The sequence below is a fragment of the Somniosus microcephalus genome, chromosome 3, assembly GCF_052327205.1.
Source record: "Somniosus microcephalus isolate GS21.2 chromosome 3, FLI_Smic_1.0, whole genome shotgun sequence".
Taxonomy (NCBI): Eukaryota; Metazoa; Chordata; class Chondrichthyes; order Squaliformes; family Somniosidae; genus Somniosus; species Somniosus microcephalus.
Genome location: NC_140989.1, coordinates 51,453,280 through 51,478,321, shown reverse-complemented (window position 1 = coordinate 51,478,321; position 25,042 = coordinate 51,453,280). Strand labels below are relative to the sequence as shown.

Below are 25,042 nucleotides of genomic sequence, written 5' to 3'. Positions count from 1 at the left end.
CAGGCTATACTAGACCTGGTATTGTGCAACGAGATAGGATTAATTAATGACCTCATAGTGAAGGCGCCCCTAGGTAGCACGATCATAATATGATTGAGTTTTACATTCAGTTTGAGGGAGAGAAGAGTGAGTCCAAGACTAGTATTTTAAACTTAAATAAGGGCAGTTATGAGGGCATGAAAGCAGAGCTAGCTAAAGTGAACTGACAAATTCGGTTAAGGGATAGGTCAATAGAGTTGCAGTGGCAGACATTTAAGGGGATATTTCAGAATACACAGAATATATACATTCCAACGAGAAAGAAAAATTCCAAGGGGAGGACCCACCATCTGTGGTTAACTAAAAAAGTTAAAGAAAAAGCATATAATTGTGCAAAGATGGGTGGCAGGTCAGAAGATTGGACAGAATATAAAAAACAGCAAAGAATGGCTAAAAGATTAATAAGGAGAGAAAAATTAGAGTACGAGAGAAAAGTAGCTAGAAATATAAAAACCGAGAGTTTCCATAGATATTTAAAAAACAAAAGAGTTAACAAAGTGAGCGTTGGTCCTATAAAAAGTGAGTCTGGGGAATTAATAATGGAAAATAAGGAGATGGCAGTTGAATTGAACAGGTATTTTGCATCGGTCTTCACTATAGAGGATACAAGTAACATCCCAGAAATAGCTGTAAATCAGGAAATGGAAGGGAGGGAGGAACTCAAGAAAATTACAATCACCAGGGAAGTGATACTGAGCAAATTGTTGGAGCTGCCGGCTGACAAGTCCCCGGGTCCTGATGAACTTCATCCTAGGGCCTTAAAAGAAGTGGCTAGTGAGATAGTTGATGCGTTTGCTTTAATTTTCCAAAATTCCCTAGATTCCATTAGATTGGAAAATAACAAATGTAACTCCTTTATTCAAAAAGGGAGGGAGACAGCAAGCAGGAAACTACAGGCCAGTTAGCTTAACATCTGTCATAGGGAAGATGTTAGAAGCTATTATTAAAGACGTTATAGCAGGGCACTAAGAAAAGTTCAAGGTAATCAGGCAGAGTCAACACGGTTTTGTGAAAGGGAAATCATATTTAACCAATTTATTGGAGTTCTTTGAGGAAGTAACATGTGTTGTGGATAAAGGGGAACTAGTGGATGTACTGTACTTAGATTTCCAGAAGGCATTTGATAAGGTGCCACATCAAAGGTTATTGTGGAAAATAAAGGTTCCTGGTGTAGGGGATAACATATTGGCATGGATGGAAGATTGGCTAGCTAACAGGAAACAGAGTAGGCATAAATGGGTCATTTTCTGGTTGGCAAGATATAAGAGAGGTGTGCCACAGGGATCAATGCTGGGGCCTCAACTTTTTACAATTTATATAAATGACTTGGATGAAGGGACCGAAGGTATGGTTGCTAAATTTGCTGATGACACAAAGATAGGTAGGAAAGTAAATTGTGAAGAGGACATAAGGAGGCTACAAAGGGATATAGATAGGTTAAGAGAGTGGGCAAAGATCTGGCAAATGGAGTATATTGTGGGGAAAATATGAAATTGTTCATTTTGGCAGGAAGAATAAAAAAGCATATTATCTAAATGGTGAGAGATTGCAGAGCTCTGAGATGCAGAGGGAGCTGGGTGTCCTAGTGCATGAATCGCAAAAGGTTAGTATGCAGGTATACAGCAAGTAATTAGGAAAGCTAATAGAATGTTATCGTTTATTACGAGGGGAATTGAATACAAAAGTAGGGAGGTTATGCTTCAGTTATATAGGGCATTGGCGAGACCACATCTGGAGTACTGTGTACAGTATTGGTCTCCTTATTTAAGGAAGGATGTAAATGCGTTGGAAGCAGTTCAGAGAAGGTTTACTAGACTAATACCTGGAATGGGCAGGTTGTCTTATGAGGAAAGGTTGGACAGGCTAGGCTTGTATCCACTGGAGTTAGAAGAGTAAGAGGTGACTTGATTGAAACATATAAGATCCTGAGGGGTCTGGACAGGGTGGATGTGGAGAGGATGTTTCCTCTTGTGGGAGAATCTAGAACTAGGGGTCACTGTTTAAAAATATGGGGTCGCCCATTTAAGACAGGGATGAGGAGCAATATTTTCTCAAGAGGGTCCCGCAGACCAACAAAAATATATTCCAGTGAGAAAGAAAGATTTTAAGAGAAGGGAGCACCATCCGTGGCTAACTAAGGAAGTAAAGGATGGTATCAAATTGAAAACGAAGGAATACAATGTTGCCAAGATTGGTGGGAGGCCAGAGGATTGGGAAATTTTTAAAAAACCAGCAAAGAATGACTAAAAAAAAAAGAGATGAATTATGAGAGTAAACTGGCAAGAAATATTAAAACAGATAGTAAGAGCTTCTACAGGTATATAAAAAGGAAGAGAGTAGCTAAAGTAAACGTTGGTCCCTTAGAGGATGGGACTGGGGAATTAATAATGGGGAACAGGGAAATGGCAGAGACTCTGAACAAATATTTTGTATCTGTCTTCACGGTAGAAGACACTAACAACATCCCAATAATGGATAATCAAGGGGCCACAGGGAGGGGGGAACTAAAGACGGTCACTATCACTAAGGAAAAAGTACTTGGTAAAATAATGGGACTAAAAGATGACAAGTCCCCTGCACCAGATGACCTGCATCTCGGGGTCTTAAAAGAAGTGGCTGCAGAGATAGTGGATGCATTGGTTGCAATATACCAAAATTCCCTGGACTCTGGAGAGGTCCCAGTGGATTGGAAAACACAAATGTAACACCCCTATTTAAGAAAGGAGACAGAAAGCAGGAAACTATAGACCAGTTAGCCTAACATCTGTCATTGGGAAAATGCTGGAGTCCTTTATTAAGGAAGCAGTAGCATAGCATTTGGAAAATCATAATGCAGTCAAGCAGAGTCAGCATGGTTTTATGGAAGGGAAATCATGTTTAACAAATTTGCTGGAGTTCTTTGAGGATGTAATGAGCAGGGTGGACAAAAGTGAGCCAGTGGATGTGGTGTATTTGGATTTCCAGAAAGCATTCGATAAGGTGTCACATAAAAGGTTACTGCATAAGATAAGAGCTCACGGAGTTGGGGGTAATATATTAGCATGGATAGAGAATTGGCTAACTAACAGAAAGCAGAGAGTTGGGATAAATGGGTCATTTTCCGGTTGGCAAACGGTAACTAGTGGGGTGCCACAGGGATCGGTGCTGGGGCCTCAACTATTTACAATCTACATTAATGACTTGGATGAAGGGACCGTGTAATATAGCCAAGTTTGCGGATGATACAAAGATGGGTGGGAAAGCAAGTTGTGCAGAGGACTCAAAGAATCTGCAAAGGGATATAGACAGGCTAAGTGAGTGGGCAAACATTTGGCAGATGGAGTAAAATGTGGGAAAGTGCGAGGTTATCCACTTTGGCAGGAAAAATAAAAAAGAAAATTATTTAAATGGAAATTACAAAATGCTACTGGGGGTCCTTGTGCATGAAACACAAAAAGTTAGCATGCAGGTACAGCAAGTAATCAAAAAGTCAAATGGAGTGTTGGCCTTTATTGCAAGGGGGTTGGAGCATAAAAGCAGGGAAGTCCTGCTACAACTGTACAGGGTATTGGTGAGACCACACCTGGAGTACTGCGTACAGTTTTGGTCTCCTTATTTAAGGAAGGATATACTTGCATTGGAGGCAGTTCAGAGACGATTCACTAGGTTAATTCCAGAGATGAGGGGGTTGACTTATGAAGAAAGGTTGAGCCTATACTCATTGGAATTTAGAAGAATGAGAGGTGATCTTATCGAAACATATGATACTGAGGGGGCTCGACAAGGTAGATGCAGAGAGGATGTTTCCCCTCGTGGGGAAATCTAGAACTCGGGCATAGTTTCAGAAGGGTCGCCCTTTTAGAACTGAGATGAGGAGGAGTTTCTTCTCTCTGAGGGTCGTAAATCTGTGGAATTCTCTGCCCCAGAGAGCCGTGGAGGCTGGGCCATTAAATACATTTAAGGTGGAGATAGACAGATTTTTTGCAAGATAAGGGAGTGAAGGGTTATGGGGAGCGGGCTGGGAAGTGACTGAGCCCAAGATCAGCCATGATCTTATTGAATGGCAGAGCAGGCGCGAGGTGGCCTATTCCTGCTCCTATTTCTGATGTTATGTGTGTCTTTGGAACTCTCTTCCTCAGAGGGCGGTGGAAGCAGAGTCTTTGAATATTTTAAGGCAAAGGTAGATAGATTCTTGATAAGCAAGGGGGTGAAAGGTTATCGGGGGTAGGCGGGAATGTGGAGTAATCAGATCAGCCATGATCTTATTGAATGGCGGAGCAGGCTCGAGGGACCGAGTTGCCTACTCCTGCTCCTAGTTCGTATGGTTGTATGTAATAATGTCCATTCATTAGCAGTAAGTAGGACTATTCAGATATCTTAGTTTTTGCTAAAATAATTACATATGATTTCTGAGATAATAAAAGGCCATTTCTAGGAAAAACATTTATGCCTTGGGTCTTGTAGCTCCCAGTTACTGTGCCAACCCATGTCTTACAATAGCAGCAAAATAGTTGTGTCTAAAATTGTATGCCAAGCAATAGAAGTTCATACAAATTATATTTATAAAGTGTAACGTATTATGAGATTCCAAATTGTTTGTGACTGACTGTGTTTGATATTTATACCCGCAGGTGAACAGTCATCTCCTAACACCACAAATGTCCATTGCTGGTTTACACAAGGGATTCAGTATCTTGATACGACATACCCCGGGGCACCTTCCAGATTTGTGTTTGATTTTCTGATGCTATATGCTTTCTTGCCTGCTCTAGTTATCCTCGGCATTATTAGTTTTAAGATTCGAGATTTAATAATCCAGTGGTAGTGAGAACAAAGAGCTGTAACTTGAAATGCTTACACTCCTGAAAGAATGTGAGGAAACGGGACTTTCAAGTTAAAAATTATTTTCTCCTTTCCTCGCACCTCACCTGCTGAGGTACAGTTCCATGGGCGGGTTGCCCTCCCATACTTCACCCATGTGACCATTATTTATGTGTGAGTATTGACAGTGAATATTATCAGGCTATTCAACATCAGCACCACAGCCCAGCCAAGCCCAATCCTGTCCTCAACTGTGCACTTCCAGCAGGGATGGTGGATAAAGATCAAAGAGCAGCAACCTTGCCTGATTTCCCCTCTTGTCCCGAGACCAATTGTAGCTCCCCTATTGCCAATCTAGCTAAGATCTGGTAACTCGGCATAGATGGAGGATGAAACATAGGACATTCCTGGTCTGTATGGATTAACTGTTTAACGGACAAACTCACTGAGCCATGAAGAGGAAAGAAGGAGGAAGAGATCAGTGATGCCCTTGTGCAGATTTGGAATTGGGACCTCCAGTAATGTTTAAATGAAAAGCGGTCAGAGTGAACTTTGATAAGAGTACACTTAAAAAAAACAAAAACCCAAAGTAGTGTGCCCTCATAGCACTGAATGTTGCGTCGAAGCTGACAAATGACGATAGCACACTGGTCATAGAGAAATTTTATGGCACGAGTAAACTGGGTAGAAAGAATATGCAAGACTCAGGAATCGTATCAATCAGATCACAGATGGGCAGCCAGCCATGGTCAATTGCAAATTGTCAGTACAGGAAACTTTGGTTTATCCGGAGGTTGTATGTCCGAAATACTCGATCTAACAGCAAAAATCAGGAGCCATTTTCTGTAAGTTTTTTTAGATCTCGTTCTTTTTTTTTCCCCAGTCAGCCACTGCAAGGCCTGTAGCTATAGCAGCAGCTTCAGCTACAGACGCTTGCAGCTGCCGCCAACTCTTTAGAAGCTGTTGCTAAGCAACAGTGTTTGTTGTCAGATACGGAGATGAAAACCTCCGTATGCTTCAACATTAACTTTGTATGTCCGGCAGTTTTGATAGATCGGCAACACGCCGGTCCCGTCAGTGCCGGATATCACAAAGTTTCCTGTAGTATTTGAAGATTTTTGACACATTTACATAAAATATTATGTTAAAATGGATAGTGATTGTGCCAAGGATTTCCGCTCCTACCCATCTGGCACAGAAATCCCCGATTCATTGGCTAAGATTATAAAATATTTTGGGAAATTGTGTCCATGAATCCATTTCCAAACATTCTGTGGCATAATACTTCATTGATGTCACTATTTTGACTAGATTTTAAAAAAACTTGGTTGTGATAGCTTTTGTTTTACAGATAAAATGGAAGTAGTGGTGCTATTTGGCCATCATTTTTAATAAAGATTTTGCTTTCAATCCATCTGGAAGGTTTAAGTTGTACACAGATTTATTATTTAATGTGCTATTCAGCAAATGTGTTTACCAGCATAATGGTTATTTTGAAAATATGTTTCTGAATAGAGCACATAACTACCAGGCCGGGAAATGATTTTCATTTTGTTCCAATTATATAATTGTGATTTGTAAAAAAAAAAAGTTAACTTATACATACAATAGAAAATAAAACTAATTTATCCGCAAGAGATATTTTCAGTCACATTTTGTTACATGTTCAGTTGAAGTTTTGTCAGTCAATATGTTTATAGTTATAATCGCCAGGGATTTAGTTTGATAGTTAAGAGCAAACTATTGCAGTGAAATGCAAAAGGCTTTCAGGGTGTTTTTAAAAAATTTGTTCCTGGGATGTGGACATCGCTGGCAAGGCCAGCATTTATTACCCATCCCTAATTGCCCTTGAGAAGGTGGTGGTGAGCTGCCTTCTTGAACTGCTGCAGTCTGCTTGGAAAGGTACTCCCATAGTGCTGTTTGGGCGTGAGTTCCAGGATTTTAACTCAGCGACGATGAAGGAACGGTGATATAATTCCAAGTCAGGATGGTGTAAAACTTGGAGGGGAACTTGCAGGTGATGGTGTTCCCCTGTGCTGGCTACCCTTGTCCTTCTAAGTGGTAGAGGTCGTGGGTTTGGGAGGTGCTGCCGAAAAAGCCGTGGCAAGTTGCTGCAGTGCATCTTGTAGATGGTGCGCACTGCAGCCACGGTGGTGAAGGGAGTGAATATTTAAGGTGGTGGGTGGGGTGCCGATCAAGCGGACTGCTTTGTCCTGGATGGTGTCGAGCTTCTTGAGTGTTGTTCGAGCTGCAATCATCTAGACAACTGGAGAGTATTCCATCACACTCCTGACTTGTGCCTTGTAGATGGTGGAAAGGCTTTGGGGAGTCGGGAGAGGAGACACTCGCCGCCGAATACCCAGCCTCTGACCTGCTCTTGTCGCCACAGTAGTTACGTGGCTGGTCCAGTTAAGTTTCTGGTCAGTAGTGACCACCAGGATGTTAATGGTGGGAGATTCGACAATGGTAATGCCGTTGAATGTCATGGGGCCGTGGTTAGACTCTCGCTTGTCGGAGAGTCATTGTCAGGCACTTGTGTAGTGCAAATGTTACCTGCCACTTATCAACCCAAGCCTGAATGACTAGGTCTTGCTGTATGCGGGCACAGACTGCTTCATTATCTGAGGAGTTGCGAATGAAACTGAACACTGCAAGCATAAATGAACATCCCCACTTCTGACCTTATGATGGAAGGAAGGTCATTGATGAAGCAGCTGAAGATGGTTGGGCCTAGGGACACTGCTGAGGATGCAGCAATATCCTGGGGCTGAGATGACTGGCCTCCAACACCCACAACCATCTTTCTTTGTGCTAGGTATGACTCCAGCCAATGGAGAGCTTTCCCCCTGATTCCCATTGACTTCAATTTTACTAGGGCTCCTTGATGCTACACTCGGTCAAATGCTACCTTGATGTCACTGGCAGTTAATCTCACCTCACCTCTGGAATTCAGCTCCTTTGTCCATGTTTGGACCAAGGCTGTAATGAGGTCTGGAACCGAGTGGTCCTGGCAGAACGCTGAGCATTAGTGAGCAGGTTATTGGTAAGTAAGTGGCCCTAGATAGCACAGTCAACACCTTCCATCACTTTGCTGATGATTGATAGTAGACTGATGGGATGGTAATTGGTCAGATTGGATTTGTCCATTTTTTTGTGGACAGGACATACCTGGGCAGTTTTCCACATTGTCGGGTAAATGCCAGTGTTGTAGCTGTACTAGAATAGCTTGGCTAAAAACGCGGCTAGGTCTGGAGCACAAGTCTTTAACACAAGAGCCGGGATGTTTTCGGAGCCCATAGCCTTTGCTGTATCCAGTGCGCTCAGCCGCTTCTTGATATCACATGGAGTGAATTGAATTGGCTGAAGATTGGCTTCTGTGATGGTGGGGACCTCAGGAGGAGGCCGATATGGATCATCCACTCAACCCTTCTGCCTGAAGATGGTTGCAAATGCTTCATTCTTGTCTTGCACTCGCGCGCTGGGCTCTGCCATCATGGAGGATGGGAATATTCAGGAAGCCGCCTCCTCCTCCCATTAGTTGTTTAATAGCCCATCACCATTCACGACTGGATGTGGCAGGACTGCAGAGCTTTGATCTGATCCATTGATTGTGGGATCGCTTAGCTCTGTCTATAGCATGCTACTTCCACTGTTTAGCATGCATGTAGTCCTGTGTTGCAGCTTCCCCAGGTTGACACCTCATTTTTAGGTACACCTGGTGCTGCTCCTGGCATGCTCTTCTACACTGCTCATTGTGAGATTATAGCTAATTTCCTTATTAATTAACTCACTGAATTTGCTTATTAATACTTATTTTATATAAACACTCATGTAATCATAATTAGCTTACACAGCAAAATAACCAGCTTGCAGCAAGGGTAGATCGGAAAAACTTGACTGACTTTAATAAAGCAGCATAGGCAATAGAGCATTCAAACTAAAAGACATGAAGTCGCAGACCTGGGGGGGGGGGGGGGGGGGGGGGAAATGGGAATTATAATAACTCGCAAAAAACAAGACACCGGCAGGGGCTGGAATCTCTATGCAACCATAGAAACTAGACTGATAAGGTAACAAAACAGGCAGATAAGGAAGGGGTCTGCATAAGACTTTAAAAAAATGAATGTTTTATGCTTTGTTTCTTTAAAAATAACTTAGTGGGAAAACACACAAGAATTAACCTAGGTAAGGTCAGGTGACCCAATGGAAATAAAGAGGTTAAGTATGTCAGCAATTGCTTCAGTAAGATTCAATAGGTTTGAATGGAAACAAAAGGTATAAAAAGGAGATCCCAATATGGGTTCATTATGAAAGACTGGAGCCCGACAGCTGGAGGCGAAGATAGCAGACTTGAGTGATCGTGCCGGAAGGTGCGTGGACACCTGGAGGCGAGAATAGCGGACTCAGGACTGTGCAGGAGGGGCCAGACAACTCATACCGTGACTTTTACCCAAGGCATAACGGGGTAGTATGACTCTGCTTTATGCTTTGTTACCACTGCTTAAGACACCGTAAGGGTTGTTGATCCTTGATTGTACTGAATAAAATCAAGAAATAAAGTTTTAATCTCTACTACCAATTTCAGTTAACGTCAAATCTTTTGGAATAAAAGATCCCAAAAAGGAGGATCTTACATCAGTGAACCAGGGTTGGTCCCCTGGCTTGATGGTAGCAAGGGCACAGAATGTACTGTGGGCAGGGGACTTTAATGTCCGTCACCAAGAGTGGCTTGGTAGCACCACTATTGACCAAGCTGGCAGAGTCCTGAAGGACATAGCTGCCAGACTAGGCCTGCGGCTGGTGGTGAATCAACACCAGGGAAAAACCTACTTGACCTCGTCCTCACCAATCTACCTGTCGCAGATGCATCTGTCCATGACAGCATTGGTAGCAGTGACCACTGCACAGTCCTTGTGGAGTCGAAGTCCTGTCTTCACACTGAGGATACCCTCCATCATGTTGTGTGGCACTACCACCTGGCAAAATATGATATATTCAGAACAGATCTAGCAGCTCAAAACTGGGCATCCACAAGGCGCTGTGGGCCATCAGCAGCAGCAGAATTGTATTCCACCACAATTTGTAACCTCATGGCCTGGCATATCTCTCTCATTATCACCACCATCAAGCCGGGGAACCAACCCTGATTCAATGATGTGTGCGAAAGAGCAGCACCAGGCGTACCTAAAAATGAGGTGCGAACCTGGGGAAGCTGCAACACAGGACTGCATGCATGCTATAGACAGCTAAGTGATCCACAATCAACAGATCAGATCTCAGCTCTGCAGTTCTGCCACATCAAGTCCTGAATGGTGGTGGACAATTAAACAACAGGAGCTCATCTTCAATGATGGCAGAGCCCAGCATGCAAGTGCAAAAGACAAGGCTGAAGTGTTTGCAACCATCTTCAGCCAGAAGTGCCGAGTGGATGATCCATATCGGCCTCCTCCTGCGGTCCCCACCATCACAGAAGCCAGTCTTCAGCCAATTTGATTCACTCCATGTGATATCAAGAAGCGGCTGAGCGCACTGGATACAGCAAAGTCTGTGGGCCCCAACAACATCCCGGTTGTACTGCTGAAAACTTGTGCTCCAGAACAACTGCACCTCTCTAGCCAAGCTGTTCCACACTGGCATCTACCCGACAATGTAGAAAATTGCCCAGGTATGTCCTGTGCATAAAAAGCAGCACAAATCCAATCCGGCCCATTACTGCCCCATCAGTCTACTCTCAATCATCGACAGTGCTATCAAGTGACACTTACCAATAATAACAGAAAATGCTGGAAAAACTCAGCAGGTCAGGCAACATCCGTGGAGAGAAATTTGAGTTGACGTTTCGGGTCGAACCCTTCTTCAAAACTGGAAAGAAAAGAAAATAGATCGAAGGCAGGGCTGCGATCGGACAAAAGAAGTGAAAGAGTCAAAAGTAGAAGAGACAATAAAAGGTATTCGAAGCCAGACGAGATGGTAATAGGCCGAGATTAGGTGTGAAGTGTACTGGCAGGGCAGGAGATAGCTGCCAGGTAGGAGAGTGAAACAAAAGGAAAGGGGCGGGGGGGGGAAGGAGTGGAAAAATTACAAGTAAAAAGTAATAGTATTTTGCTATCTTACTCACCAATAACCTGCTCACCGATGCTCAGTTTGGGTTCCACCAAGACCACTTAGCTCCAGACCTCATTACAGCTTTGGTCCAAACATGGACAAAAGAGCTCAATTCCAGAGGTGAGGTGAGAGTGACTGGCTCTAACATCAAGGCAGCATTTGACCGAGTGTGGCGTCAAGGAGTCCTAGTAAAACTGAAGTCAATGGGAATCGGGGAAAACTCTCCACTAGCTGGAGTCATACCTAGCTCATAGGAAGATTGTTGTGGTTGTTGGAGGTCAATCATCACAGCCCCAGGACATCACTGCAGGAGTTACTCAGCCTAACCATCTTCAGCTGCATCATCAATGACCTTCCCTCTAACATAAGGTCAAAAGTGGGGATATTTGGCTGATGATTGCAGAGTTCAGTTCCATTCGCAACTCCTCAGATAATGAAGCAGTCCATGCCAGCATGCAGCAAGACCTGGACGACGTTCAGGCTTGGGCTGATAAGTGGCAAGTAACATTCGCGCCACACAAGTGCCAGGCAATGACTATCTCCAACAAGCAAAAGTCTAACCACCGCCCCTTGACATTCACCGGCATTACCATCGCCGAATCCCCCACCATCAACATCCTGGGGGTTCATCATTGACCAGAAATTTATCTAGACCAGCCACATAAATACTGTGGCAACAAGAGCAGGTCAGAGGCTGGGTATTCTGCAGCAAGTGTCTCACCTCCTGACTCCCCAAAGCCTTTCCACAATCTACAAGTCAGGAGTGTGATGGAATACTCTCCACTTGCCTGGATGAGTGCAGTTCCAACAGCACTCAAGAAGCTTGACACCATCCAGGACAAAGCAGCCCATTTGATTGGCACCCCATCCACCACCTTAAACATTCACTCCCTCCACCACCGGCGCACGTGACTAGAGTGTGTACCATCTACAAGATGCACTGCAGCAACACCTCCCAAACCCGCGACCTTTAACACCTAGAAGAACAAGGGCAGTAGGTGCATGGGAACACCATCACCTGCAAGTTCCCCTTCAAGTCACACACCATCCTGACTTGGAAATATATCGCCGGTCTTTCATCGTCACTGGGTCAAAATCCTGGAACTCCCTCCCTAACAGCACTGTGGGAGCACCTTCACCACACGGACTGCAGCGGTTGAAGAAGGTGGCTCACCACCATCTTCTCAAGGGCAATTAGGGATGGGCAATAAAAGCTCGCCTTGCCAGTGATGCCCACATCTCAGGACAAATAAAAACATTTTTTTAAATTTAAGTACTTGAAGTAGAACAAAAGCTGGTGAATTATGGGATGTAGTACTTCAGCTTATTAGTTTTGCATGATATCCACTAATAATTTCAAAATTTTACAGGCACCAAGATTTATTATGCTTTGAAATATGTTGCCAAGAGTATTGCATGCTGTTCTCATCCAGAGTTTGTTTTGCAGATGTGATTATATCACTTCACATCATTTACAGTAACATGAATTGTTGATACTGATAATTTCACAAAATGTACAGAACCACAAATTTCTCCCTTTTTTAATATACACCAAATAAATAAACCTTTACCATATTGAATACATACTTATTGAACAGGAACAAAACAAAAGTTCAGAAAAAATAATCACTGAAATAGAACTGAAATATGTGAATAATATGTTAACATAGAAAAAAGTAGTAATAGGTAAAATACTTCAAGTACAATGGCACTTAAAAAATGACTTTTGGAAATAAATATTAAAATATTGCCAAAATGCTACTCATTTCAAATTATATATAAATTATGCATTTTCAAAATCAAAATTTAAAATTGCACCATACAAATACTTAATGTTAAATTATCTCCCATGTGTGTCAAATTCCATCTCTTTCCATGATTTGGAAGCATTTCTTTTATATTGCTCAAGCTCCTGAAAAGATAAAATAAAGATAAAATAAAATTAGAGAATTTTGTTTGCTGGCTCAGCAACAGCTAGTATTAAAAACAGCTGAATGATCAAGTAATTCTTTAAAAAAAAATAAGACAAATGGTAACTTACAAATCACAGATTAATATGTATGTTTTATATACACATATACTTTAATCAGAGAGGCACAGGTGGTCAAATTACCTTTACTTATTCAGGAATTCAAACATTTAAACTGCCAGTATAATTGGCCAAATGAAATCATCTTCCAGAGTTAGTGTGAGAAAAACATACTCCCAGGGGGTGAAATGCCCCTAGTTTGTGCCTCCACTGGGAGGCGCTAACGGAGTGCAAATGGCTCCCCCCACCCCAAGGCGATAACCGTACCTCCCGTAAAATTCCGCAGGAAGTTAGTGGTAGCGCTACCGGGTATTGCCCCAATCTTCTGCGCCCGGAGATCATGACATCATCTCCGGGCGCATCGCCCCCGTAGCGCCTCAGGAGAAAAATTCGCACTCGCGCCCCGCAGCAGCGCCGGGCGGTGTTACCGACTACTGCAGGGGTCGTGAACAGCGAGGCCGGCCGCTCACAGGGCGCAACTTAAAGGCGTAGTGGGCGGCTGGCCAAAAGAAAATGCCGATTTAAAAAGATTTATTTTCGGCTACCGGTCGCGCCGTCCGTGCCACGATCACTCTGCCCGAGTACCAGGCTGATCACGCGGCACTCCCGCTCCCCGGTGGCCCAGAAATCTACAATGAATGCAGAGCTCGCAGCGTGAGGCCGTTCCCTTTAATGCAAGGAAGAACCCCTCCAACGTGGCAGCGCCACGCTGAGCACATCGCCCCAGATCGAAACATTCCCTGTCTCTTGCGCGCCAAGAGGCAAGTGGAGTGCTCGATTTAGCGCTCCACTTTCCTCTTGGAGCAAAAAGAGGGAATTTAACAAATGTTTGAAAAGGTTAGCGCCTGGCGCTAACTTTCCAAACATTTTTCACTTAGCGCCCCAAACAGCCCTCTAGGGGAATTACTCCCCCTTAGTCTCTGGAATGTTAACTTTACTACTAGAAACAACACACATGGGGTTAATTATGGTTTGTGAACTAGGCTTCGCATTGCACAGCAAATGAACATCATTGCAAACGAAGGTCAGTTCAATGCATCGGGGTGATGGTCTCTGAAACAAATGGATTTTTTTCACAAGTTAATACAGACTGAATGCAAGACAATCTGTTCCACACACATATAGGTCAGTGTGTTAGCTGTGCAGCCACAGTCAGAGGGCTTGGTGTTACTTAATGCTTTGGACTAGTCTACGAAGGGAAGTTGGATAAAATATTTGACTAAATTTATATTTTATCTACCGAGGAGGGCAAGGAAAGGTATATATTTGACTATTATACTGTTTACTGTTCATTGATCGGTTTTGTTTAAATATATCCATTTGTAGGTTCAAATGCTTGAGTGTCTGATTTGGTAAATGAATATCTAGTTCAATTTTTGAAGAGAATCTCGTAGCAGCACTCGATACATTCCAGTAATTAGTGTACAGTGCAAGGGTTCTCTGCAATAACCCCTGGGCCTCAGTATTCTTCACCTAGATATTGAGCAGAAAAAGGTACACTCCAGACCATATGGGATGTAAGGTTCACTTATAGAAGTGTCTGGGGGGTACGGTAGCATAGTGGTTATGTTACTGGACTAGTAATCCGGAGGTCTGGATTAAATATCCGGAGACAGGAGGTCAAATCCCACCACAGCATCTGGGGAATTTAAATTCAGTTAAGTAAATTTGGAATAAAAAGCTAGTATCAGTAATGGTGACCATGAAACTATTTGTTTTAACAGACCATGAAACTGATTGTTGTAAAAACCCATCTATTTCACCAATCTCCTTTAGGGAAGAAATCTGCTGTCCTTACCCTATATGTGACTCTAGACCCACAGCAATGTGGTTGACTCTTAACTGCCCTCTGAAATGGCCTAGCAAGCCACCCAGTTGTACCTAACAGCACCGTGGGAGTACCTTCACCACACTGACTGCAGCGGTTCAAGAAGGGCAAATGGGGATAGGCAAGCATTTTTGAATTTTAAAAAATGTCTTTGAAATTAATGGAATGAGTATCAGGCAGGCAAACTTCGCCACCAGTTTAACGCTCATACGGTGAAGCTGAAAATTCACCCCATTTTGTTTGGAATTGTGGGTTTAAATCCCATCACTCCATGAAACCATTAGGGTGCCACAAAGTAAATTGGTTTAAAATGTAAACGTTCCAGTTACAAACAGTCTACTCAACAGAAGCACACTTCCATGCTAATTTTCAACTATCATCACTACATCTATTGCTGAATAACACAATACTGAAGATTAGCTAAACTTGAAGTCGCAACACCCTTACAGATTTGTATGGAACAGAGCAAGAAATAAGGATCAATTTAGGAATGTTATACTTCTAGAAAGAAGGACCTTTCTGTAAGGAAATTTTTCACAAGTTGGATCCTAGATTAAGGCTGAACCTGCTGTTTTACCAACATACCTTAAATCTACCCAAAAATCAAATGTTTTGATGTGAAAGGCTCCAAGGAAGTTTCATTTACTTGCTGCTGCCTGCTACTGAAACTAAAAATTACAAATGTACCTCAATACTCAGAAATCTTGATAAAATACCTTTGACTGGCATCAGAGCGGTGAACCTGGTTTTTAAATGTGATTTGTATGCTGTACTTTTATTTGTGCAATTAAATGTACACTAATATGAACTGTTACATACACAATTCATAAAATGGATCACCAAGAGATAATTCAATGGGTTACTAAAGGTTATGAGGAAGCTTTTTTTGCTATCTTACACAGTATTATTGCACCTAATTAAAGATTACTCATTTTGCTTATCTTAAAGTGAAATTTGGCACTGCTTAACCAAAGGGCAGACAAATACAAACACCTGAGAGAAGGTACTAGAGAGCAACAATAGTTGAGACAAAATAAACACTTTTTTGAAAACTCAACTTTTTCTTCTAAAGTATAAAACACAGAATTGTTAACCTGAAAGCAGCATCAGATCTATAACTGCCAAAAAAGGGGATAAATCGCTCTGCTCGTTTACCTCCCGTGAGTGGCTTACAGAATGGCGTTGGCAGAAGTCACAGAACATAATTGCTAGGAATGTGGTACATGTTGTGGAAAAACAGTATCTGAAAATAATTAAATACAGGCAGTACACCACATATAAACCATTGAAATTTATTCATTTTAAACATGGATGAGTTCCTCTTTTAAAATATCCATAAAGAAAAAAGTAAGAAAACTCAGATGAACTGAAGTAACCGAGGATAATTATACACGGCAACTTGTAGGGAATTTGTAAACTTTAGTTCAAGGCTAAATTTACATAAAATGGCCCGTCTATTGTGAGTTCACAGTACAACTAAATCTCGATCATCCAAGCAAGCTTATACAGTTATTTACCTTTGGACAGAGTATTGACTGACTCCAAGATAACTAAGGGACAATGTACCACGTGAACTGCTGCAGAAAAACCTGTAGTCACCTCTTTAATTATCTCACAAGTTATCTAAGAAGTTAGTCAAGGACAACTCATTACAGTAATTTTGGTCAATTGATATACAACATGTCCTGAGAAGTAAACTTATAATACAGACACTAAGATATGAATTATCATTTCAACTTTCACCAGGGTATTTTGTAACAACACTGATAAAATTCAAAACCTTGGCTGAAATTATTGAAATTTAAGTGAAACAAACTTTGAAGAGATGAGAAATAAATTGACAACAGTAAACTGAGCTGAACTGTTAATGGGTAAACCTACAGACAAACATTGGGTAGTATTCAAAGTACATGGTATGATACAAAATCAGTACACACACCTAAAAGATAAAGTAGCCACTTGTGTAGTTAAGCAACCATGGTCAACAAACAAGGTAATAGACATAATCAAACTAAAAGGCTTACACAATGCAAGAAAAGGTGGAAATCCAGCAGAGCGGGAGAGCTATAAAAAGCAACAAAAAGTAATGAGGTGCAAAAAGGAATATGATTAAAAACCACAAGCGATGTCAAAGCTAACAGCAAAAGTTTCTATAAATAAGAGAAAGTGAGTGGAATGTGGGCCTATTAATTATAGATTCAGGTAAGATAATGGACATGGCAGACTTGTTAAATGAGTACTTTGCTTAGGAGCAGACATTTTATATGGATCTCCTCCTTCAACATTATTGCTTTCCGCTCTAGTGACGGTGAATAGGATGCCCAATTTTTAAAAAACTGAATTTATACACGCTCATGACATTAACATGTCTCAAACCATGAGCAAATTTCTCAGCAGCTTGGTTTGGAGGATCTGCATGACTGACCTTGATGAGCATGAAAGCTCAATAAGAGAAATCAAGTAATCTTAATTTTAAAAACTTTTACGTTGCATGGGCTCGAAATCTACCAGATAAACAAATATAATTTGTGTATACTGCAATTGTGTATATTACCTGGTCCTTTTGTGTCCTCACTGCATCCACTTCAGGTTCAGCATACTGTGGGTCTTTAGCTGGATCCGCAATATCTTTCAATTCACTAGTATTCTATAAATACAAAACAATGTCAAAATTAAATAGCGGTAACTGCATCACAAGAGTTAAGGTTTAAAAATTTCTATATTAAATTTCATTATTTACAAATGGATTCCATGTGTTGAATGCTCAACAGACTTGCAATGAATAGCTGCGATACAACCTGTATGTACACTATACCATTCTTTCATTGCCCTTCACAGGAGGGGGTTAGGAAGAGAGCAGACACTGAGCAGTAATTAGAAGAAACAGGGGAAGTGACTGAAGGCATAGCCAACAATATAGGTACTGAGGAGGCTTTTGATGGTGGGGAGAAAGGCAACAACGTGGAGGGGTTTAGGAAGAGAAGCCTAAATTTGTAAAGGGAATTATCCATCCTCTTAACACAGTGTCCACATTGTCTTTAACATTTGCCCTTTAGAACTGCTGATTGAAGGCCACTTAGGAGCAGACATTCTCCTTCAATGACATTATCACTTTCTGCTCTAGTGACAGAGAATAGCATGCCCAATTTTTCAAAAATTGCTTTTATCTAGCACTCATAACATCAAAATGTCTCAAAGCACTTCATACAATGAATTACTTTTGAAGGGCAGTGATTGTTGTTATGCAAGCAAATACAACAGCCATTCTCTGTCAGCAGCGAACCATAAATAGCCAGGAGATGAATGACCACTTAATCCATGTGGATTTTTTGGTGGTGTTAGTTAAGTGAGAAATGTGTGGGACACCGGCTGAACACCTTGCTCTTTTAATGCGATATGGGAATTTGAACATGCACCTGAGCCACTGAAACAAGCAGAAAAAACACCCATGAAACAATAGGGTAAATTTTCTGACCACTCCCATTGCAGAGCCTTGGTTTAACATCGCAGTCTAAGGATGCTTCAGGTTGTCATGATGTCACATAACAGCCAGTTATAAAAATGTCTGTGACCAGACTCTTAAAAACATTTTTTTATGCTCATCAAGGTGGGGGATGTTAGCTCTGAGGAATGGAACTCTTCCCATTTTAGGTACCCAGTGTCAGTAACAAGCATTCCCAGGTGAGGTATAGCACAGCCAAGTGCGCAGTAATGCTCATACAATAGCAAAATACTGCAGATGCTGGAAATCTGAAACAACAACAGATAATGCTGGAAGCACTCAGCAGGCCAGGCAGCATCCGTGGAGAGAGAAACAGAGTTGACGTTTCAGGTCTGGGACCCTTCATCAGAACTGGAAAACATAGAGACATAGAAGATAGGAGCAGGAGTAGGCCATTCGGCCCCTCAAGCCTGCTCCACCATTCAATGCGATCATGGCTGATCATCCAACTTCAGAACCCTGTCCCTGCTTTCTCCGCATATCCCTTGATCCCTTTAGCCTTAAGAAATATATCTAACTCCTTCTTGAATATATTTAATGAATTGGCCTCAACTGCCTTCTGTGGTAGAGAATTCCACAGGTTCACCACTCTCTGGGTGAAGAAATTCCTCCTCATCTCCGTCCTAAATGGCTTGCCCCTTATCCTTAGACTGTGACCCCTGGTTCTGGACTCCCCGACCATCGGGAACATCCTTCCTGCATTAGAATTTTATAAGTTTCAATGAGATCCCCTCTCATTCTTCTAAACTCCAGTGACTATAAGCCCAATCAACCCAATCTCTCCTCATACGTCATTCCTGCCATCCCAGGTATCAGTCTGGTGAATCTTCACTGCACTCCCTCCATGGCAAGAACATCCTTCCTCAGATAAGGCAACCAAAACTGCACACAATACTCAAGGTGTGGTCTCACCAAGGCCCTGTACAACTGCAGCAAGACATCCTTGTTCCTGTACTTAAACCCTCTCGCTACGAAGGCCAACATACCATTTGCCTTCTTAACCACCTGCTGCACCTGCATGCTTACCTTCAGCGACTGGTGCACTTCCCCTTCTCCCAATCTATTGCCATTCAGATAATAATCTGCCTTCACGTTTTTGCCACCAAAGTGGATAACCCCTCAATCTGCTTAAAATCTTTTACATCTCTAGCCTTTTCCAGTTCTGATGAAGAGTCCCAGACCTGAAACATTAACTCTGTTTCTCTCTCCACGGATGCTGCCTGGCCTGCGCAGTAATGCTCCCTGTACTCTGCCCTAACAGTATGGCTCAGCCCCAACCTCAAATAAAACCACTACTGGATCTTACAATAATGTTTTCAGTTATGAAAGAAGTTGTGTATTTCAGAATAATGTGGTTTACGAGGCGGTTTACAGAAGTCAGCAAAATACTAAATATATTGATTAGTTTACAAATAGATGGTAATGTTACCTCAAATGGAAATTGCCTCTCATAAACTTTCTTCCACAGATCAATTGGATTCCGTGCATTTATCTTTCCCAAGTCAACTTCAGCAGCTGGTGGAGACCCTGTGTGTATATATTAAACAAAATGTGGTATTTGTAGAATGTCGAAAAGTTTCAATGATTCTGTTGCAGTATCTGACTGCAGATTTAATGTCTTTAGCTCTTGTTAATCAGAACTAAATGGCATTGAATCTACCCTCCAGATGCTACTTCATTTTTGAATTTTTAAGTCAGTGGAATAATGTTAAATATACAAGTAATAGCAAATAAAAAGCAAAATTGCAAGTCTGAAATAGCTGGAAGTGCACAGCAGGTCCATCAGCATTTGTGGAGAGAAAATACAGTCCTGTACTATATAAGTATTAGCACCAGACATTACAGTACGAGATCAAAGAGTCCCCCTGCCAGCTCAATTCCCAAGAGCATTCTCAGTGTGATACTGAACTCTACAGACTAGGAAGGTCCCAGGTTTGATTCTTCGGTATATGCTGATTTCATCTGGAATGCTACAGTTGGCATCAATACCCTGGATTAATAAGGCAGAAAAGAAAAAAAATCAGTCAGGGCTCCCAATCTTGACAGCTATGTAGTGAGCCTCTGCTGGAATGTGTGCTTGTATGGATGTCAGGTGAGCACTCGATTGGAGTTGAATGTTATGCCCTCCATACAAAATAGCCTGATGATACTCATAGTCAGCCTCATGTGAAGAATTGTCATTTGGACAAAGTATTAAGAGGGATTCCGGCCATGAAACAATAGGGTAGATTTTCTGAGCACACTCTTATTACAGCGCCTTGCCCGCTGGGAGCATGTGGCAGGAAATTTAATGTGCAGCAGAAAATTTACCCTCATATTCCAGCAAGTAGTTAATGTCTTCAGGACAGGAAGGATGACAAAAGGTAAATTAAATATAAATGTGAGTCAATCAGTAATGACCGCTCAGAATTCTTGGACAAGACACAAATAAACAGCAGCAAGTATGTTTGAGCAATAGATCAGATTTATTAAGCTTACAGCGTAATCAATACTTAACATTAGGCGATAGTAACGAATTGCTCGCAGCCCTTGGTCTCTGGAGCCCTTCGGACACAGGCAGCGTCGTTGCAGGTCTGTTCCTTAACCTCGCAGCAAAACTCTGTGTGAAACTGTTCTTTGAATATCGAGGTTTTAACCCATTCCTTATCAACAGTTTGGTTGGCCAGTGTCCATATATGGTCTTTAGCAAAATCACCTTTTTTTAATTGGTTCTAATGGTCAAAATACCATTGTCACTCAGGTTAAGGTTAGTAACCTGGCCATTCCTTTTCCAGTACATTTCCATTAACCCTGGTCTGCTGTCGTGTTATCTTGTTTATAGCTTTTCACCCCAATGGAATTTACCATGTCTCTTTCATGTCATGCCTCAAGCAGTATAAGGCCTTTCTCTACACCAAGGGCCCAAATCATTTCAGCGCTGTTTCACTAGTCTTGATGTATCCAGACTATCTCACTTTAATCTACCAGATAAATACCTTAACTTCCATGATCTCTCTCATTTATTGGCAATTAGTTTTGTTAAGCGAATTCTAAGTTCTAGACTTCCAAATGGCATTTGACAAGGTGCCACACAAAAGTTTATTGCTTAAGATAAAAAATCACGGGATTGGGGGTAATATTCTGGCGTGGGTGGAGGATTGGCTCTCTAACAGAAAGCAGAGAGTTGGGATAAATGGTTCGTTCTCAGATTGGCAACCAGTAACTAGTGGTGTTCCGCAGGGGTCAGTGCTGGGTCCCCAACTCTTTACAATCTATATTAACGATTTGGAGGAGGGGACCGAGTGTAACATATCAAAGTTTGCAGATGATACAAAGATGGGACGGAAAGTAGTGAGTGAGGAGGACATAAAAAACCTGCAAAGGGACATAGACAGGCTAAGTAAGTGGGCAGAGATTTGGCAGATGGAATACAATACTGGAAAGTGTGAGGTTATGCACTTTGGCAGGAAAAATCATAGAGCAAGTTATTATCTTAATGGCAAGAAACTGGAAAGTACTGTAGTACAAAGGGATCTGGGGGTCCTGGTGCACGAAACTCAAAAAGTTAGTATGCAGGTGCAGCAAGTGATTAAGAAGGCCAATGGAATGTTGACTTTTATTGCTAGGGGGATGGAATATAAAAACAGGGAGGTATTGCTGCAGTTGTACAAGGTATTGGTGAGACCGCACCTGGAATACTGCATACAGTTTTGGTGTCCATACTTAAGAAAAGACATACTTGCTCTCGAGTCAGTACAAAGAAGGTTCACTCGGTTAATCCCGGGGATGAGGGGGTGGTCATATGAGCAGAGGTTGAGTAGATTGGGACTCTACTCATTGGAGCTCAGAAGAATGAGAGGCGATCTTATTGAAACATATAAGATTTTGAAGGGACTTGATCGGGTGGATGCGGTGAGGATGTTCCCAATGATGGGTGAAACTAGAACTAGGGGGCATAATCTTAAAATAAGGGGCTGCTCTTTCAAAACTGAGATGAGGAGAAACTTCTTCACTCAGAGGGTAGTAGGTTTGTGGAATTTGCTGCCCCAGAAAGCTGTGGAAGCTACATCATTAAATAAATTTAAAACAGAAATAGATAGTTTCCTAGAAGTAAAGGGAATTAAGGGTTACGGGGAGCGGGCAGGAAATTGGACATGAGTCTAGGTTCGGAATGGTCATGGCCCTGTGGGTAGTGGAGTGGGCCCAGGGGCCGTGTAGCCTGGTTCTGCTCCTACTGTGTTCTAATTCTGTGTTAGATTTCAGGAGATGGTTTTATTCCTGTTCCTGGCTGGGGTGGAGATCGCCTTTACAGAAGGTAAGTACTGTAGAAAATATAGGGACAGAGTGATCTCCTGGAAGAATTTCGATCGCCTAGATGGGTCGGAGCGGAATTTCCCAGGTTTTTTTCTCCCAAATTGGCCATTGGGTCTTTATCTGGTTTTTCATCTCTCCCGGGAGATCACATGGGTTCGGGTGGATGCAGAGTGATAGAAGATTTGAGGTTAGGATCAGATCAGCCATGATCTTATTGAATGGTGGAGCAGGCTCGAGGGGCCGATTGGCCTACTCCTGCTCCTATTTCTTATGTTCTTATAACATTATTATATGTTTTTTCTTAGCAATTTAATGACTTGACCTTCACTTGCAGTCTATGGCTGTTTGTTATTAAAACTTAGTCAAAACTGCTTTTGAACTGTCTGCAGCTATATTTTGAACAAGTCTTAGCTTTCTAGTTACCCAGCAGTAATTATGGATAATACTATTTGGTCAATGGCTACACTTAAAGTTATACATATATGATTCTCATCTACTAAATATCTTTAAATATCAGCTTTTTGTACATAAAAGTAAACAAGACAAACGCTAGAGAACAATAAGATTGTTGGTCTAGCAACTGTCTAAGACACCTGCTATATGTCCTGTCATAATATCACTATTATAATTGCTATATTTTGAGTAATCCTTTATTTTGAAGTTTCAATTTTAATGTTCCTTGTGTCACAGATGTAACTTGACAAATTACAGGTGCTATTGTGTACAGTTTCACTATTATTGTAGTACCTTCCAAGGAGAACAAATGGGACTTATTTTTGGTCAGCCAGGCATCTAATGCACACACAAAAACCCTTCACCATGTTACGCATCTCCAAATCAAGTTACTGCGAAATCCACCCTTAACCTACCCGTTCTCTTCTACTACCACGCCATCCCTAACCTCTCTTTCCTCTCCAAGGAACTCAAATGCATCGTTGCCTCCTAGCTCAATGCCATCGCTTGCAACTCTCTGTTCTGGTTGGGATTCTACCATTCTCACAGCACTGAAACATCCCTATGATATCCTTTATGTATTATCTGTCCTCCTCCTTTCTGCAACGTTCAATAACTTGTCCTTGGTCCTCAGGTAGGTGTGCTGAGGCATGCAGTTAATGGTGGCATAATGGCAGGTGTAGCCAGCTTCGCTCAGGTTTCAGCTGATCTCTTTTGCATGCTTTGTATCTTGTACCACTTCAACCATGAAATATTGTATTTGGAGTGCATCCAAAGCAATCACCATACTTTATCTTCACTTGCTGCCTGCCACTGGCATTCTGCAGCTTGCATCTAAATACCTTGTGGCTCCCTGAGCTTCCACGGATGTTGGAAGATTTCTTTCTATGCACCTTTTTTTTCTGGTCACCAAGATCACCTACTTCCATCGATGTAACATCACCTGTCTCCACCTCTGCTTCAGCTCATCTGCTGCTGAAACCCTCATCCATGCCTTTGTTACCTCTAGACTTGATTATTCCAATGTTCATCTGGCAGCCTTCCACCTTCCACCCTCCATGAACCTGAACCCATCCAAAACTCTGCTGCCCGTATCCTAACTTACACCAAGTCCCATTCACCCACCATCCCTGTGCTCGCTGACCTACATTGGCTTCCGGTCTGGCAACACCTCGTTTGAAAAATTCTCATCCTGGTTTTCAAATCGCTCCATGGCCATGCATCCCCCCCCCCCCCCCCCCCCCAACAATCTCTGTAACCTCCTCTAGTCTTACAGCCCTCCAAGATCTCTGCGCTCCTCCAGTTCTGGCCTATTGTGCATCCCCAGTTTTAAATCGCTCCATCATTGCCGGCCATGCCTTCAGTTGCCTGAGCCCCAAGCTCTGTAATTCCCTCCTTTAGGCTCTCTTTCTCTCCTCCTTTAAACCTACCTCTCTTACCAAGTTTTTGGTCACCTGTCCTAATATCTCCTGATGTGGCACGGTGTTCGATAACGCTCCTGTGAAGCACCGTGGGACTTTTTAAAATTAGTTTATGGGATGTGGGCGTCGCTGGCAAGGCATTTATTGCCCATCCCTAATTGCCCTTTTACTAAGTTAAAGGCGCTATATAAATGCAAGTTGTTGTTGTTCTGAAGTCCTGTAAATGCTTCACTAACAGTACAATGTTCACCAACTTGCTGATAATATTGGACTATCATTTTTGGGATATTTAAAAACAAGTTTAATGTACAGAATAAATAGAATTTGTCCCCCAAAACATCATAAAAAAACAGAAATATTGGGTGGGGGGGGGGGGGGGCGAGAAACAGCAATAAAAACACACACACACTACTAAAAAGGTGCAACAAAAAAAACTGATTCCCCTTTAAGACCTGGGAATTTGTGGCAGAAAACCATTTAAATATTTATAAATCTTTCCTGGGACCTTAAAGAGGCTATGGCACAAAATATGCACAAGCATTCGAACACACAAAATACAACTGGCTGGCATA

At 42.1% G+C, this 25,042-nt stretch overlaps 2 protein-coding genes across 4 annotated transcripts in view; one reads left to right on the top strand and one right to left on the bottom strand.

Annotated features, from left to right (window-relative positions):
* Nucleotides 1-6,474, top strand: part of abcg5 (ATP-binding cassette, sub-family G (WHITE), member 5) — a 49,955-nt gene extending 43,481 nt beyond the window's left edge. Inside the window, exon 13 of the mRNA XM_085980385.1 lies at nucleotides 4,650-6,474. Coding sequence (XP_085836511.1) covers nucleotides 4,650-4,843 — 194 coding nt within the window. The 3' untranslated portion in view covers nucleotides 4,844-6,474. The remainder of the gene's footprint in view (nucleotides 1-4,649) is intronic.
* Nucleotides 6,475-12,306: 5,832 nt separating this feature from the next.
* Nucleotides 12,307-25,042, bottom strand: part of dync2li1 (dynein, cytoplasmic 2, light intermediate chain 1) — a 39,399-nt gene continuing 26,663 nt past the window's right edge. For 2 of the 3 annotated variants that reach the window (XM_085980380.1, XM_085980382.1), the window contains 3 exons: nucleotides 19,733-19,830; nucleotides 17,356-17,448; nucleotides 12,863-16,865 (listed from right to left, as the gene is read on the bottom strand). In XM_085980380.1, the coding sequence (XP_085836506.1) occupies nucleotides 16,728-16,865; nucleotides 17,356-17,448; nucleotides 19,733-19,830 (329 nt within the window). In that variant the 3' untranslated portion in view covers nucleotides 12,863-16,727. The other variant, XM_085980381.1, reaches the window with a different exon arrangement.